This window comes from Numenius arquata, chromosome 2 (assembly GCF_964106895.1).
Source record: "Numenius arquata chromosome 2, bNumArq3.hap1.1, whole genome shotgun sequence".
NCBI classification, from domain to species: Eukaryota; Metazoa; Chordata; class Aves; order Charadriiformes; family Scolopacidae; genus Numenius; species Numenius arquata.
Window position 1 is genome coordinate 117,614,254 of NC_133577.1, and position 14,886 is coordinate 117,629,139.

The following is a 14,886-nucleotide window of genomic DNA, read 5'->3' on the forward strand; positions in this document are numbered from 1 at the left end:
CTAATGTGACATAAAGAGAAGGCAATGGGGAATAGACTAGGATGGATATTGATGGGGAAGGAGATCTTTAAAGATACTGTACAGAAAGGCTAAAAGCATCTTTTGCTTGTGCCCTAACATACGTGCTGCACAGAAAATGGAAGAAAAGCACTGAATCTACTAGTTTATGATCAGGCTAGATTAACAAAACATATGGATGAGCCTACTTATTAATCAAAAACTGAGTATATTTTTCTTGCATCTGTTTAGTATAATGTGTATTTTAAAAGGGATGTACGGTATTTTGTATGGCAGAGACTTACATCGCAACAAGTGGAAGGTAGGATGTTTAGCTCCCACTTTGTCTCTTCCTTTGCCACCAAAAGGGAAAAAGCTGTATTAGTTGAGTTCTGCAAGAATGGTTTTCTGCCCCAGATAAATTTAATACATGTACTGTCACTAAGATATTTTAATCTTGACTGATGAATGTGGTATAGACCATTGAGATAATCTGTTTGCAATAGACGTGATTAAGTTTTTAGTGAAACAGTGACTTCTGTCAGTTGACTGTGAAATAGTGGTGACTCTGATATCTACCCATATGTCATAGGGAACAGTTTGTGCACTGTTGTATACCTTGTCCGCACTTTTCCGTCTGTGCTTAAGCAGCAGCTTAAGGGTTTTTCTTTTGTTGTGGAGAACTCTTAGGTTTTTTCTTACTGGTAAAAACAAAGAAACAAAACTCCAGGCTAGGCCTGCCTCCCTGTTCTTTTTTCCAGATTAGGTATATGTTTCACGGAGGTTCCTAACTCCCATATCAGATTTTTCTTCTTATTTCACATTATTGAAATAAAATAGCTTCTCTTCTTTGGCTTGTCTGGAGAGCTTCTTCCCTTACCCTTTCTGAGGTAGTTTGTTCTGGATTTGTTGTGGAAACTTTTTAGGTTTCCTGGCATCAAGTTCTCCTACAAATCCTCTTTGAGTTTAGAAATTGCCAGCATCTCTTTGTAGGGCTCTCCTCTCCATTTTCCTAAGCCTCTGGTCTCCTCTTTTTTGACAGAGCAATTGATCTCTCTCTAAAAGGAGATCCCTTCCCATTTTAGCTTTATCTGATGTGTTCTTCTCCGATCTAACCTACACCTGAACATCTCAGAGGAGGCAAACAACTGGTCTAAAAAAAAAACCAAAACCAAGACTGGGCACAGATTCCTCTAAATGGTTAGTCTCTGCTTTGCTTTGGTTGAAAAAAAAAAAAATTGTGATGATTATGAAGCCATTTTGGTCATTGCAGAGCCTTTCTGACCTTGTTTTTTGTTTTCATTCAATCACAGCTTGAATAGTATGGCTTTAGAGACTTAGTGTATCTGCTTTGCTCAGGTCTTGGATGAGAGCCAATTGTCTGCCACTTGATCTGTACACAACGTAAAATTACTCAAAGTGGGCAGATAAAGTGCATGGAATGACTGAGGAGTTGGTGAAAATGCTACTGCTGCCCATACCTGAACTTATTGTTGTTTTGTAGCTTGGGAAATTTATTGTACTAGTTGCTGCTTTGGGATTTGCAAGCACTAATTTTCATTCATTTTCATCCTTTTTCAGCCAGAGTATTATGATCTATTCCTCTGGATGTGGTTCTACTTACAGTGCCATCTTTTTGTTGACTCTGAAATTAGAACAGTCCTAAAATCTTCAGCGTGAACATAGCGCGTGCTTACTAAGCAGAGGTTCACTGTATGTCTGTGCACTGATCAATACAGTTATCTAATTAACTCATAAAAGCCATTAAAGGTGCTGTCCTTTGAATCCGGAATGGGTGTTGGTCCTGAATAGCCCAGCATTTATCTCTGTGCCACAGCACTTGAGGCCAACCAAAAGCTGAAATATTAGTTCTTTCTGTCAGGTTGGAGGAGCTTGAACCAAGAGACCTTTGGGATGAGCTGCTTGGTTGTAAAACTTTCCTTTTTCTTCTTCTTTTTTTTTTTTTTTTTAAAACTTGGAGTTTAACAAATATTACTGTAATTTGCATTCTTCTGGGCTGCGAAGGCTGGTTGAGTGGGTGGTAGGGTAACCACCATTTGGAAGGTTTTTTGTTTTTTTATTTGGACTTGGGATGCGATTTGTATGTTCTAATAATTTCTGTAAATGAGTCCAGATTTCTGGATATGTAATTTATAAATAATCAAAATAAACAAGCGATAACATTGCTGTTTCTGCAGCCGTTTTTTTCTTATGGCCTAAAAGGCACTTAGTGTAAAGCTTATCTGTCTTTGTTTGGTGATACTATTTCCATAATCGGTTTTGTATCAGGAGTGATAATGGTAGCATCAGCCTGATTTTGCGGGTGCAGTACGGATGTGTAAAGGTACAGATTTGCTTTTAAAAATTAACAAAATGGGATCTGCAAAAATCTCAGATAGCAGAGACAAAAGACAGGTAAATCTCAAATAAGAAAATATTTCAAATTGACAGGAGAGGACCAGAGAGGGGAGAAAAAGTTAAAAAAAACAAACCCCAAAACCTTGTGATGGAAGTTTTATCAACTTGTGGAATGGAACACTCACTAATGATGCTAGATATTTTTTTTTTCTGTGTAGTCTCATTTTATTTAAATTATTCTTATCATTATATTAAATATATGTTTGTTGCCACTGAATAAAAGTGAAACTAAATTATGTGCTGAATACCATCAGAGAGAAGTGTCTCGGTGCGTCTCTTAAGTGCATCCAGGAACTTCAAGTTTGCAGTGAACTAACTTATATCTTGGATTTTGTATTTAACATCTTGTAGTGTGTTATTAGCAATAAAGTATAAGTGTAATAATCTCTAGCCATACATTGAAAAGCCTGTCTGGAGGCTTGTTTATGGAATGGATCAGTTGATCACATTATTCCAAGCTCTGTGGATTTTGTTTTGCGATAAAATCCTGCCTTGTTAATATCTGGTCATATCATCCATTTTTAATTTTAACAGGGTTAAACATCTTCAGGAGGAATGAAAAAAAATAATTGTTGGATTATGAGACTGAGGAACATATTTAGTCAGTCAGTGTCAAGGTAGGGCAAATGAACTTTAGTTTGCACCTCCAAATTGTCAATTCTATCTCCATCCAAAAGTGAGGGTAAGCAACTGAGAGCAGTGCCTTCTAACATTCCTTCATCCTTAAAGGAAAAAAAAAAAAGTAGAGTACTAAAGGAATAAGCTTTCTCTACAAAGCTGTCTAGACCTTTAGTCTCGTCCATCCCACAAAAACTTCTGTGGTGTAGCTTTTAGTACTGACAATTCAAATGTGTTATCACAATGTGTAACGAAGCATCCTGTTCTTGTTGAGCCATATCGGGTTAGAGTATGAAGAGAGAATCCATAAGGAATTACAGAAGAAAAAAGTACATATACTTTCTTTTAACCTGTGTAATATGAAGTAGTCTATATTCAGAGACTTGTCACAAAGTATTTTTTTTCTGAATTTTCTTAAAGGCAATCTCTTTCAGAGAAATATTTTTGCAGTGTTCTGAATACCTGGTTGAGTCCTGCAGTAGATGTTTTTGATCATGCTGTGACACTGTTCTTTGGTCTATTTGATCTTTTGCACTGCCTTCATACAGTTTAAACATAAATGTGTTGGAAAATACTGTGTTATGATAACCCTAATATTATAGCTTTAGCCTTCCTTCATTGTTTAAAACAATCTTTAAAAGAAGTAACAGTACATCCAGCGCATTGCATAACTTGTATGATCAACACCAATGTCGTATGTTGCACTAAAAATCTATTTTGAAGTAAGTGTGATTGCATAGTTGAAAATGAAGAGGTATTAAAGCTGTTCCTGGAGCCTTTATGCAGTACAGCATAGTTGTTAATGATGTGCCAGGTACTCTAACGTGAGTGGTTCTGTCAGTGATCACGTGGATATTCAGTGTTTTCAGTTCTTAGCCACTGTGCAGTTCTAATAGCCATTTTTCTAAGTCTTACTTAATAGCCATTTTTGAGACCGCACTGAGCAGAAAATTAGATAATTTAGTGTTTGGGGGTGCTCACTGGTGTTTTCTCACAGGTTTCTCCCAGTACCCCAGGGAGTTTAGTTGATGCTCTTATCTCCTCTTGATAGCTGGAGAACTGGGGCACAGAGGGAAAGATGCAGGTGGCCTACACAAGAACTGTTATGGACTTTTGGTAATGAGGTACAAGAGACTAGATCAGCAAGATTATTCTCCAGCATGCTGCAGCTCTGGAGTTGCCCAGAACCTGGGGGTTTTCCCAGCTGCTAGCCCGGACAATCCTGTGGTAGCTGAACTTCTGCCTGTGTTGAGACATGAGTCTGGGTGGGCAGAGAAGTCTCCTGGTAGCTGTGTCTGGAGGAGCACCTGCTGCCTGGGATGGGCAATGGTAAAGTAGGTTTTGCATGGTCGTTGCAATCACGCACTGAAGCCAGCTGTGGACGTACAGACATTTCAAAGACATGTCTTGAAAGCTCTGAGAAACATCTACTTTGGATGTGAGAACTGAGATTCTTCCCGGAGGTTTCTCCAGTCGGTATGTTTTGGGAAGAACAAGTGGCATACGCTTCAGCAGGTGACGATCGCTGGTAACTTGCAACTCTTCCACCAGACGATGAGGGTGATAAACTAATTCAAGTAGTAATAACAATATATGTAAAGAAAGAAATAAAAGTCAGGTTGAAGCTCTCCCGTTGTAGAATGGCTAATCCCAAATAGTTGAAGTTTACTTGTGGCTGTAAACAAGTGGACATAGTCTTAACGTTGCACAGGCCTCACCAGTATTTCCACAGGTGGCACTATGGTCTCTGGCGAGGATGGGATCTTAAAATGATGCTCACATCCTTGACATTATTCTTTGGGCTTTTTTGGGTCACAAACCTCTCTGCTGCAGAGCTCCTGGTGAATTCCTTTTCCGTCAGTCTCCGTCTTCTGCTTGGGCCGCATGTTGTGAGACCAGCGGCTGGCAGTGGGGTGCATCCCCCCCCCCCCAACAGCCGGGCCTGGTCCCCAGCCCGGGTTAGCCTGGCAGTGTTTCCCCTCAGGCCTTATGAGTGCTAGAGTGGTAATTAAGAGATATTAAAAAAATGAAGGAAAATGAAATACTACTTTTCGAAGTACATTTGGAAGAAATTAGAGGCAGGGTACTAAACAATAAAACCCAGGTAGGCACAGCGTTCTCCATGCCTGATTTCTAGCGCATATATGAAAGTAGTGATTTAATACTTCATTCTTTGTGACAAAAAATGATTCAAAGAGCCATATTTTTCAGGGCTTTTGATCCGAAGGTTTCCGAGGGCGTTCAATGCGTCTTAGGTAACGAACCGGGAAGATAATCCGCGCCATAAATCTTTTGTTTCGGGTTTTTTTTTTCCCCTCAGAAACTCACCTCCGCGCAGCCGGTAGGACCCGCCCGCTCACCGTGTGGGCTCCGGCTGAGGAGAATCGCCCCCCCCCCCCCCTCCGCCCCTCAATCCTGCCCCCCCCCCCATCCTCCGCCTCCCCCTCCCTCCCCCCCCCCCCCCGCCCGCGGAATGGTTGCGCCCGCCGCCGTGCCCAGTCATGTGCGCGAGCCGGCCCGGCCCGCCGCCTCCCGCCTCGTCCCCTCAGAGCGCGGCTGGGCCGGCCCTGGCGCGAGCGCGGCGGCGGCTGCTGCGGCCTCCTCCCGAACAAAAGGGCTGAGGGACATCAACCCGCCTGCTCCACACACGAGAGCGTGCGGAAGGCGAGAGGCGGGCGGTCTGGGTTGTGAATATTTTCTGATTTTTCCAGAAATCAAGCAGAAGATTGAGCTGCTGATGTCAGTTAACTCTGAGAAGTCGTCCTCTTCAGAAAGGTACGGCGGCATCTCCTGCATGAGCGGGTCATGGTGTAGCACTGCCAAGCGGCGGCGCAGGGCTTTGCCCCTTTCCCTTGTCAAGTTTGCTAGCATTGTTTCCGTATTGCATGCTGGTTATTGTACCGTATCCGTTGACTCTCTCTCTGTTTCTTTTTTTTTTTTTTTTTTTTTTTTTTTGGTTAAGCTTTGTGCATTTTTGCGGAGACTTATTGATTTCTTTTTTTTTTTTATTTTTTTATTTTATTATTTTTTTTTTAACGAAACGAAGCCTCCTGGGCTGCAGCATGCAGACGGCAGTACGGCGAGCAAGGCTGCTGGTTTGTGTGCGCTGGTGTTGCAGACCTCGCTCCTTCTCGCTGTCACGCAAAGCGGCGCCTGGGTTTCCATCAATTCGTTTTTCGAGACCTTGTTGTTGTGTTGCAGGAAACCCTTCCGCGGTTGCAAAGGGTTCCCTTTGAATGTAGATGCATAGGAAATGTAACTTGGTGAAGCGTTCCGTGTCCTGTTATGTGGAAAGGGAGTGTCCTTTGCGAAGTAGCTCAGGAATCGCAAATCCCCCAATTAGTCACATTCTGTAAGATAGATGTGATCCTTGTTCAAGTCTGTGCTAGGAAATGGAGCAGTCGCTGCATGCAGTAATGGTTCATGCCTGCAGGTAAGGACAAAATGACTCAGAAGTGTTTTTAAAGCAATTATTTTATCTGTCAATCAGATTATTACAGTTTCAAGTAGCTGCTGCGTTTTAAAGAAATATTTCGAGGTACTAAACGCACATTTAAGTTTTCCCACGTGAAATAACCTCCTGGTGATTATTTTGTTGATTTTTAAATGATCCAGCCCTGCTCACTTCTGTTTTGCTCGCGCCTGAATTTTAGGAGATATTTTTATTTTCAAAATTACTTAAATCCAGAGCAACAGAGCATAATTATCTTTTAAAATTATTTGCAGTAATCATTTCGCCTGTATGCAAAAGACCGTGTGAATGTTCTATTTTTCCATTTTAATTTTGGATGTTGGCAAAAAAATACAATTATTAACTTTAAGCACTCAAACTGTATGTTTCGCTGAAATTATTCTCTAAAGTACATTTTATTGAATGGTTCAGCATAGAAAGATATGATAATGCACTGAAAGCTATCTTAAGGAAACAGGCTAAAAGACACCTTTCAAAATGAACGATTGCTGTGTGGCATGCATGGCTTTAAAAAACAAAATGAGCAGTTTAATTTGATTTATAAATATGTTTGTGTAAGATACGTAGAAGCAAATTGCACTGGCTTTCACCAGCTGTAATATAACAAAATATCAGAAATGAGAGATACAGAAAATGGTGGGGGGGAGTGGGTTGGTAAGTCACCTTTCCAAAATGGAGAAATATAAGAGAGCTTTGAGAGATATTTTATTTATTTATTTATTAAAAATTAAGACTCATGAAAGAAAATGTTAATGTTTATTTGTTTACCTCTGTCCCACCCTGATGCCTAAAATTTTTAAATACAAGACTAATAAAATGGTGGTGATAACAGAGAGCATGATGGGGTGAAAATAGTAAAGGAAACAGGTGTTAACTTAATTTTTCAAAAGGCTTATGTTAGCATTTTTGCGGGGGTAATTTGGTATATGATATAGATATTTATTTTATCAATATAAATGTTATGCAGCACCCTAAAACTGATCAGTCTGTTTTTGAACAAAACATGCTCATGGTTGAACTAACGGTAGTCCTAGATGAATAAGTCTCTGTGAAGGATTATAACACGTAATTAGAAAAAGATGCAATTGTCAGAGATCTATTTGAACACCATTCATTAAAAAGTGAGATTTTATAACAGCAGGACATGTTATCTGGCAATAAAGATTAAAATGTGAATGTTGTATGTGCACATAGATTTCTTTTGAGGATTTAAATATGTGGTACTGTTCACCTGGAGATTGATTTGGCACATCAGCTGCACCATTTATGTGGTCAGTTATAAAAGAAAACAGCTTTATATATTATCTGAGATTTTTTTTTTTAAATAACCACATTCTTTTCACGTATCTAAAAATAGACTGAATTTTTTTGCAAGCTGTTATGAAACAGTGCTGTCTATCCTATTAGCTGCCAGTTCCTCCTAAGGCCCTTTCAAAATTACTGTAGAAGATGTTTTTTAAGGAAAAAAATTATTGTATTGAGTGTCTGAACTGCTAAACTGTCCTCAATCTGCCGTTTTGCGAAATTGCAGTGTGTGTCATACAACACGAACATGAAAATATGCATGTTTTTGACAAACAGAGAAAGGGAATTCATATGTGCATATTTTTTTTATTATCAATTTTTAGCCTTGCTCCTATTGGTTGGACTTTCTGAGAAGCTTGAGTTCTCTGGGTGGAAATGCTGGGTGGAAGATCTGAAAGAGTCCATGGCTTGTTTCTTGTTTTCCTCGCTAGCAGAGGCTGCTAGACAGTGCTTGCATAGCAGGAGGGGAGGTGCTCTGTGTGGTCACAGAAACTGATGGAATGGGAATAGAGAAGGAATAAGAGAAAAGCCTGTTACTTGCCTCTTTCTTTGGTTGGTCTTTTTTTTTACAAGACAGTTTAGCATTTAGCGTTTGTAGGTTTTCCTCCTCGCTTGGCAAGTTCAACATGTTATCCTATCCTAGAAGGAAAAAATGATGAGAAGGCAGGTGGAATATAATGGATGGTTTGGCTCTTATGGAAGCTTGACATGGTAGAAATCCTGCAGCATTCCCTTAGGATACGTGGTGGTTCTATTTTTAAGAAGCTTTTAAGGATACATTAGCAAGGAAGTGAGATGGACCCTTTGTTGAAGATCGTCTGAGATCTTAAAGACACTGCAGCCTAGAAAAGTAAATTAATACAAAGCTGAGACATTTTTCATTGTGAGATTCATCCCTCCTTTCCCCTTACCTAGAAGAACTGTAATTGCAGATGGGGTGGGGGGGCGAGATAAGATACCTGTATTTTGGTGAGTTATGGGAAATTTCATTAAGCAGACATAATCAGACAGCATCTATAAGTCCTAAATTTCTGAGTAGCTAATACTGCCCGTGTGCGTATTAGCAGCCTGTGACAAAGTCCTCATTCCTTGTTGATAAGGTAGCCCCGGTAACTATGGATGCGTGCGTGCACATGGACGGTTACAGCGGATCAGGTAACCTACTGTAACTTGTTACACTGAATTGATTTGTTTGGATGTCTGAGCTTTAAGTATACCTGGAAGTGTTTTCCTGCAGCGTGCTTACAATGTGACACACACCTTGCTGCTTTATCTAATAAGTGGTAATTTAACTACTGTATACCCCTATGTTCTTTATGTTTCAGTGGGGCTGCATGAGGTTACTTGTCCAAGCCTTGCAAATGTCATTAGAAAGCAAGGCAGAACAGCAGCCAGATGGAGGACGATGGTCTTTCAAGATCCCTCCAAGAAAGCAAAAATACTTTCATTTCTGTTGTATGAGTTACGCACTCTTATCATGTGCAATATAGTCAACCCTTTGAGCTGTACAGATTTTTTTTTTTTTGCCTTTTTAAGGGGTTTGTGGAACTCCTTGCAAGTTTCTGTTTTGGAAAAAGTCAGTTCTTCCACCTGGATCACTTTCGACTCTTTATACTGCAAATCTAATATATATAGTACTTTTCTTTTTCCTACTTCAGGACAAAGAACTCAGTTTTTGTTTTTTTTAGCTCTGATTTTTGGTTTTTTTTTATATATATATATGTCATCTTAGCAATGCAGTTTGACCATAGGATGTTTACTGGTAAGGGTTGTTAGTAAGGCTGGTAAGTCTGAAGTATTTTGCCTGCTCTTTTTCTGTCTTTCTGCAAAGGCTGCAAACGCATGTTTCTTTAAAATGAATTTCTGCTTCAAAAAAAAATTAATAGCAGCCACTTATGAGCAATCTTAAAGTAGATAACTGATGTGTGTATAATTCGATATTCATGATATTGAGGGGTTTTATAAATAGCAGTAAGGGGAAGATACTTTCAAATGACAGTAGGACAGCAAGGTTTGTGTTATTCAATGTGTACAAATATGTGGGGTGGTGCGGTGCAGGCAAGGTTTAAGGACAACTGTGTTGTGGTTTTTTTTTTTCTTTTTTTAGCCTTGGGCTGTGTATACCCCTCTCTCTTTGGAATTTGTCTTTGCAGAGCAAATTAATGTATTTCTCAGTGCTTTTACGAGGTTTCTTTATCAGGTCATGCCAAGAATGCAGTCAGGGATAAAGTAAAGGAGGAAGAAATCTAAAATAATGAGCAGGAAGAAAAAAGATGGAGCCTGAATACTGTCTACTTTCTTTTCTAAGAAGAGATCTAATGTTAGTTGATATAAGAGGCACTGTGAAACAAGTTATGATGTTGAAGGATTCCTTCAGGTTTAGGAACATGTGTGATTTTTTTCATTCTGTTTTTTTATGTGTATGTTGTTTTGTTGTTTTTTTTTTAAATGTTTTGGAATAATTAATAGATAGTGGAGAATTATAAGATAATAATTCTATTGTTATTTATGTAAATAACATTGAAACAAAAAATAATTATGAGAATAATGTGACTATTTCATTAGTTCCACTAACTTTAAAACATGTTTTTAAAATACCGTCTCTTCTTTAGCTGTCTTCCTGCTTTACTTTTTGTTGTTTGTAAAAGAAATATTGCCTAACTTCCATTTCAGGGTAGTTCAAATTTATTTTTAGTAGTCATAAAACTTCATTTTTTTTTTTTTTTTTTTAGTTTTGTTTAAAATAATAGATGATAACAATGAGCAGTGCAATTTTTCAAAATTGCAGGCTAATCCTGCTATTTGTTGTATTTTATCTCAGAAGTAGGGAGGAAATCATCCTATCTTAATGTGGGCCCTAAGCTGTTTTCCAGGAAGGTGCTTCATTCTACCACTGAACTCTCTTTGGTGACAGTATAGGTCTCTTAGACTAGGTACTTAATTTTAGATTGCTAAAATTGGACCCCAAAAAAATCATATTTTTTGAGTTTGTTTCATATTAAAGGTTTGACAGGCTCATTGTTTTAGTGTTCAAGGCTTTTAAGTGAAGTATGAAAAGGATGTAGAGGCAAGGAATGCTGCAACATGCCGTTGTGCTTGTTAAGAAAAAAAAAAAAGGAATAGCCTGTGTAGAAGCAGCCACTTGTGGAGCGGCTTTTTCACTTGAGGTGATATTTTTAGGGGGCACTGCACTCTTTATAGAGCTGATAGTGCCTGTATCAGTTCATCAGTAGGCTTTGAAAATATTTAGAATTTGAAGTGTGTTTTATTTTTCAGTGATAGACTTTGTTTATTTGTGTGTCTGTCTGGAATTTCTGCTATATGTGAGAAAATCATTTAGCTTGATATATAATCACAAGTGAAATGTATAATTAGTATTCCTAGTATTCAGATGATCTTCTCTGTGCTACTTGATTTTTTTTTTTTTTTTTCTTTTTTACCTTTAAGAACTTTCCTCATGCAGATATTTGTGAGAGATTTATTCTAGGAAGGTTTCTAATGCAGCTTCTGAAAACACAGGTCTTGTTTTTTGGCACTTACTGTTGGAACTAAAGCAAGAAAACTTTGGGAAAGGGAAAGATTGAAGGTGCTGGGAGGTTGTATGAGATTTTCCTGTATGAGAACCATTCACTGGAAACTAATTCAAGCAATCCAGTGATGATTAGAACACAGTTAGTTAATGGCTAAAAAAAAGTATGTAAAAAATTTGAAAACTGACTTGAACAATATACTTTATTTTTCTAAGATAAACATACATATTCTTCAGGGTAAAACGTCACCGAAGGAAGTAATTTTAAAGCTTTTTGTATTATGAATTCAGTCTGTTTCATGACTTGAAACTTTTTGCCTAATCACTGTCTTAATCATGACTTCACTAAAATGTCCACTCCAGGCCCCTGGACAGACAGTAAGGGAACACAATGTGTACCTATGCCAGGTGACTGCATTTCTGTTGTTACTGTGCTGTGTTACAGGACAAAGCAATTTGTGGTTTTCTGCTTTTTTATATTATATACTCACAAATTAACTTTGAGCAACCTGCTCTAGTGGGAGGCGTCCCTGCCCGTGACAGGGGGGTTGGAACTTGATGATCTTTAAGGTCCCTTCCAACTCTAACCATTCTATGAATAAAAAAACATTTAGATGTTCATATAATTCAGTAAATTTACTGTGATGGCATATGTGTATTTTCATTGATCTGCAATTGATGTAGTTACCAAGAGACACTAAGCAACAGGTTAAGCAAATGCATGCCAATTTAAGCGTTCAATTTTGTTGCGTATTTTGTGTTTATAAGGGTATTATCGGGAAATTGTGGCATCTCTCAGCTTGTGAGTTGCTGTGAATTGTGCAATGCAGATGGCCATCAGTCTTTCCATTAGATTGAAAAATACCTTTTCTATCCAAAGGACGTTGTGGCCAGAAGGTCTTTTACTAATTCCATCTTTAGAAATTTTACACTCCTGAGCCAGTATCTGCCCCAGGAGCTTCTGTATTTTCTTCAAGAATCATCCTTAGACTTGGGTAAACTGTCTGACAAAATCCAGTCACTGTTACCTTAAAAACAAATACAGAAGTCATCTCATCTAGGATGCCTACCAAACTCATGCTGCTGATTGTGACTAGATGGATAATGAATTGCTATTTCCCTTTCTTTTGCTTCACTCTTTTTCTCTTTTTTATTCTTTAAAGCTCCAATTACATAACAGGTATGTGCAGCTCCAAGCTCTGCCTGGTATATATGCTACAAACGAAGGAGTGCCGGTTCTTTACCAAGTTTGTCTGCACAGCTTTTCTCATTTGATTATAGCTTTAGGTCAGTCAGGCTGGTTGATTGCTTCTCTTCCGTGGCTGGACAGTGTTCAATGACCAGAACCACATCCCACCTAGATGTTCTGTTTGCACAAAATTTTGACCATCGTGTTTAATAGGATGTTCAGAAGGCACTTAAAATAACCTCTCTGTACTCATAAAAGTGTTCTAACTTTATCTTGGTGTCTGCTAGAACAACAAATGTCTGTAAATTGGTGATACCCTCATTTATTAAAATATCATATTTTCTTCTCTTGATAGCTTGTGAAACATCTATATTTTAATGTTGTGCTGGTTAATCTTGAAGACCTTTTTTCCCAAAACCAGGAGCAGCGTAATTCTGTGGAAGGGAGAATTTCTTAAAGCTATTTCTTACTTGCCAAAATGTCACTGGAGTAATATGAAACATTTTAAGAATTCAGTGCTTTGTTTTCATGAAGCAACTTCCTATGCCCCAAATCTACTGGGATATTCACAGCCTTCCTAAGAAGGCAAGGACTTGTCCTCATTTCTGTTGCTCAGAAGTACTGTGCACAGGGACAGAGTAGTATATGTCTTTTTGGGGGGCAAAGAAGGCCATATTAGTCCAGAAACTGTTCTTAAGCTTTGTGTTTGTTCTGTGTTGTCAAAGCTTAAATATTACCAGTAGTTCTGGCAGAAACTGGGAGAATTGTTTTTGTCATTAATACTACTATAAAGAGACAGTATTATTTTCTTTTGTAACCACTGTATCAGAATATCCAGCAGTGATTTTTTTTTTTTCGTGTGTGTGTGTCCGGAGGTGGAAAAGGGATCTGAAATTCCTACAGGTTTCAGTGGACAGCTGTTCTGTTATTCTGTATCCAGCATCAGGACCAGCAGATTCTCGTCTGTCATCTTCAGCTTTTATGGCCACTGTCCACAGAAGTATTCAGTTCCTGCCATGTCCACATACCATACAGACGTATCAACCTCTGTTTATTCCATGCCACGAGCTAGAATGGAAGATGTTTGGAATTAGCTTTGCTCTTTATGAATCCTTCTATAAAAGGATTACCTTGCCCATAGGAGACCACGTGTAGTGGTTTCCTCCAAGTGGTGCTTTGTCATTCCCAGTATGACGGCGTAAAGCCTTTCTGACAGCTCCTATTGCGTATGTGACAAGAATCAGGAATTTCCACTGCTGCCTGATGTCTTAGCTGTGAGAGGTGTCTGCTTCCGAGAAGACTGTAATACAGCTTTGGACCGAGACTTCCTAAGACATACGCAAAAGGTGATCAACCACAGTGATTCTGAAGTACATTTTTATGAATTAAAATGTTTCATTCTGATATAAATAAGAGTACAAACCGTCTTTATGTACTTAGTTTGAAGTCTTGCTTGGCTCCTTCTCAGGTAATTAATGTTTCAGAGTAGAAAGCCAAATAAAAAAAGATACAGCCTTCCTCAGAATGCTTATGTTTTACAACAGAAGTGAAATAATGCAGAACTTAGAAAGAAGTTATCGGTGATCAAGGGAAAAAAAGTTTTCCCTTTCTCACAAGTACCCGATACCTGTGGGTGGCTTACTGAGATAACAAATTAGTGTAGACCCTGTTCCTTGGGTACCCTGGCTGTAGTATGCTGCAGAGAATGCAGGACTTCTTTGTGCAGACCAGTAGGTGCTTATTGCTCTTTATTGAAATCTGTTTGCAAGTTTCTCCAAGGCAAACTTATTGAATACATTCCTGTAATTTAATTTGCATCTAATTTGTTTCATCTGTATTTTGGCTTTGTGTTACTCTTCCATTATAGTGGTGTACAGTTGAGTCCTGACTTGAAAAGAAAACACGTAGGAAAGATCCAGTTAAGATTCCTTTCAAACGTGTTTAGCGCATAGGAATTTCAAGGGCTATTAAAAGAACCAGAGGACATCCAATTGAAATAGAGTGGTGCCTGAGATTGCTAATACTTTTTTTTTTACTATCATTTAAATACTCAGTTGTTTACAAAATGCCTTAGCAAAACTGCATGGAGTGTGTTCCACTAGATGCCAGGACAGCTTAAGCAGGTATAGACTATCCCAAACTTGAATCTAAGGCAGATTTATACATTTCACCTTCAAAGTGTTACTGATAGCTTTGCTAAGAAACTTGCTAAAAGCGTGTGTCCTTTTAGCTATACTGATTGTTAAGGTAGCCAAGTGTGGAGGGCTTTGGGTCTCAGGGGCATCCCTCCTGTCCCATCTAAATAGGTAAGCTCAAGGCTCCTGCAGTTCTGTCCCCAGAGCAAGCCAGTAATGTGAC

At 38.8% G+C, this 14,886-nt stretch overlaps 1 protein-coding gene across 4 annotated transcripts in view; it reads left to right on the plus strand.

Moving 5' to 3' along the window:
- Positions 1-14,886, plus strand: part of SRPK2 (SRSF protein kinase 2) — a 147,937-nt gene that overhangs the window by 45,988 nt on the left and 87,063 nt on the right. For 2 of the 4 annotated variants that reach the window (XM_074144435.1, XM_074144437.1), the window contains exon 1: positions 5,587-5,808. The exons of the other annotated variants lie outside the window; for them this stretch is intronic. In XM_074144435.1, the coding sequence (XP_074000536.1) occupies positions 5,771-5,808 (38 nt within the window). In that variant the 5' untranslated portion in view covers positions 5,587-5,770. Of the gene's footprint in view, positions 1-5,586; positions 5,809-14,886 lie in introns of those variants that run through there. 4 annotated transcript variants of the gene reach the window in all.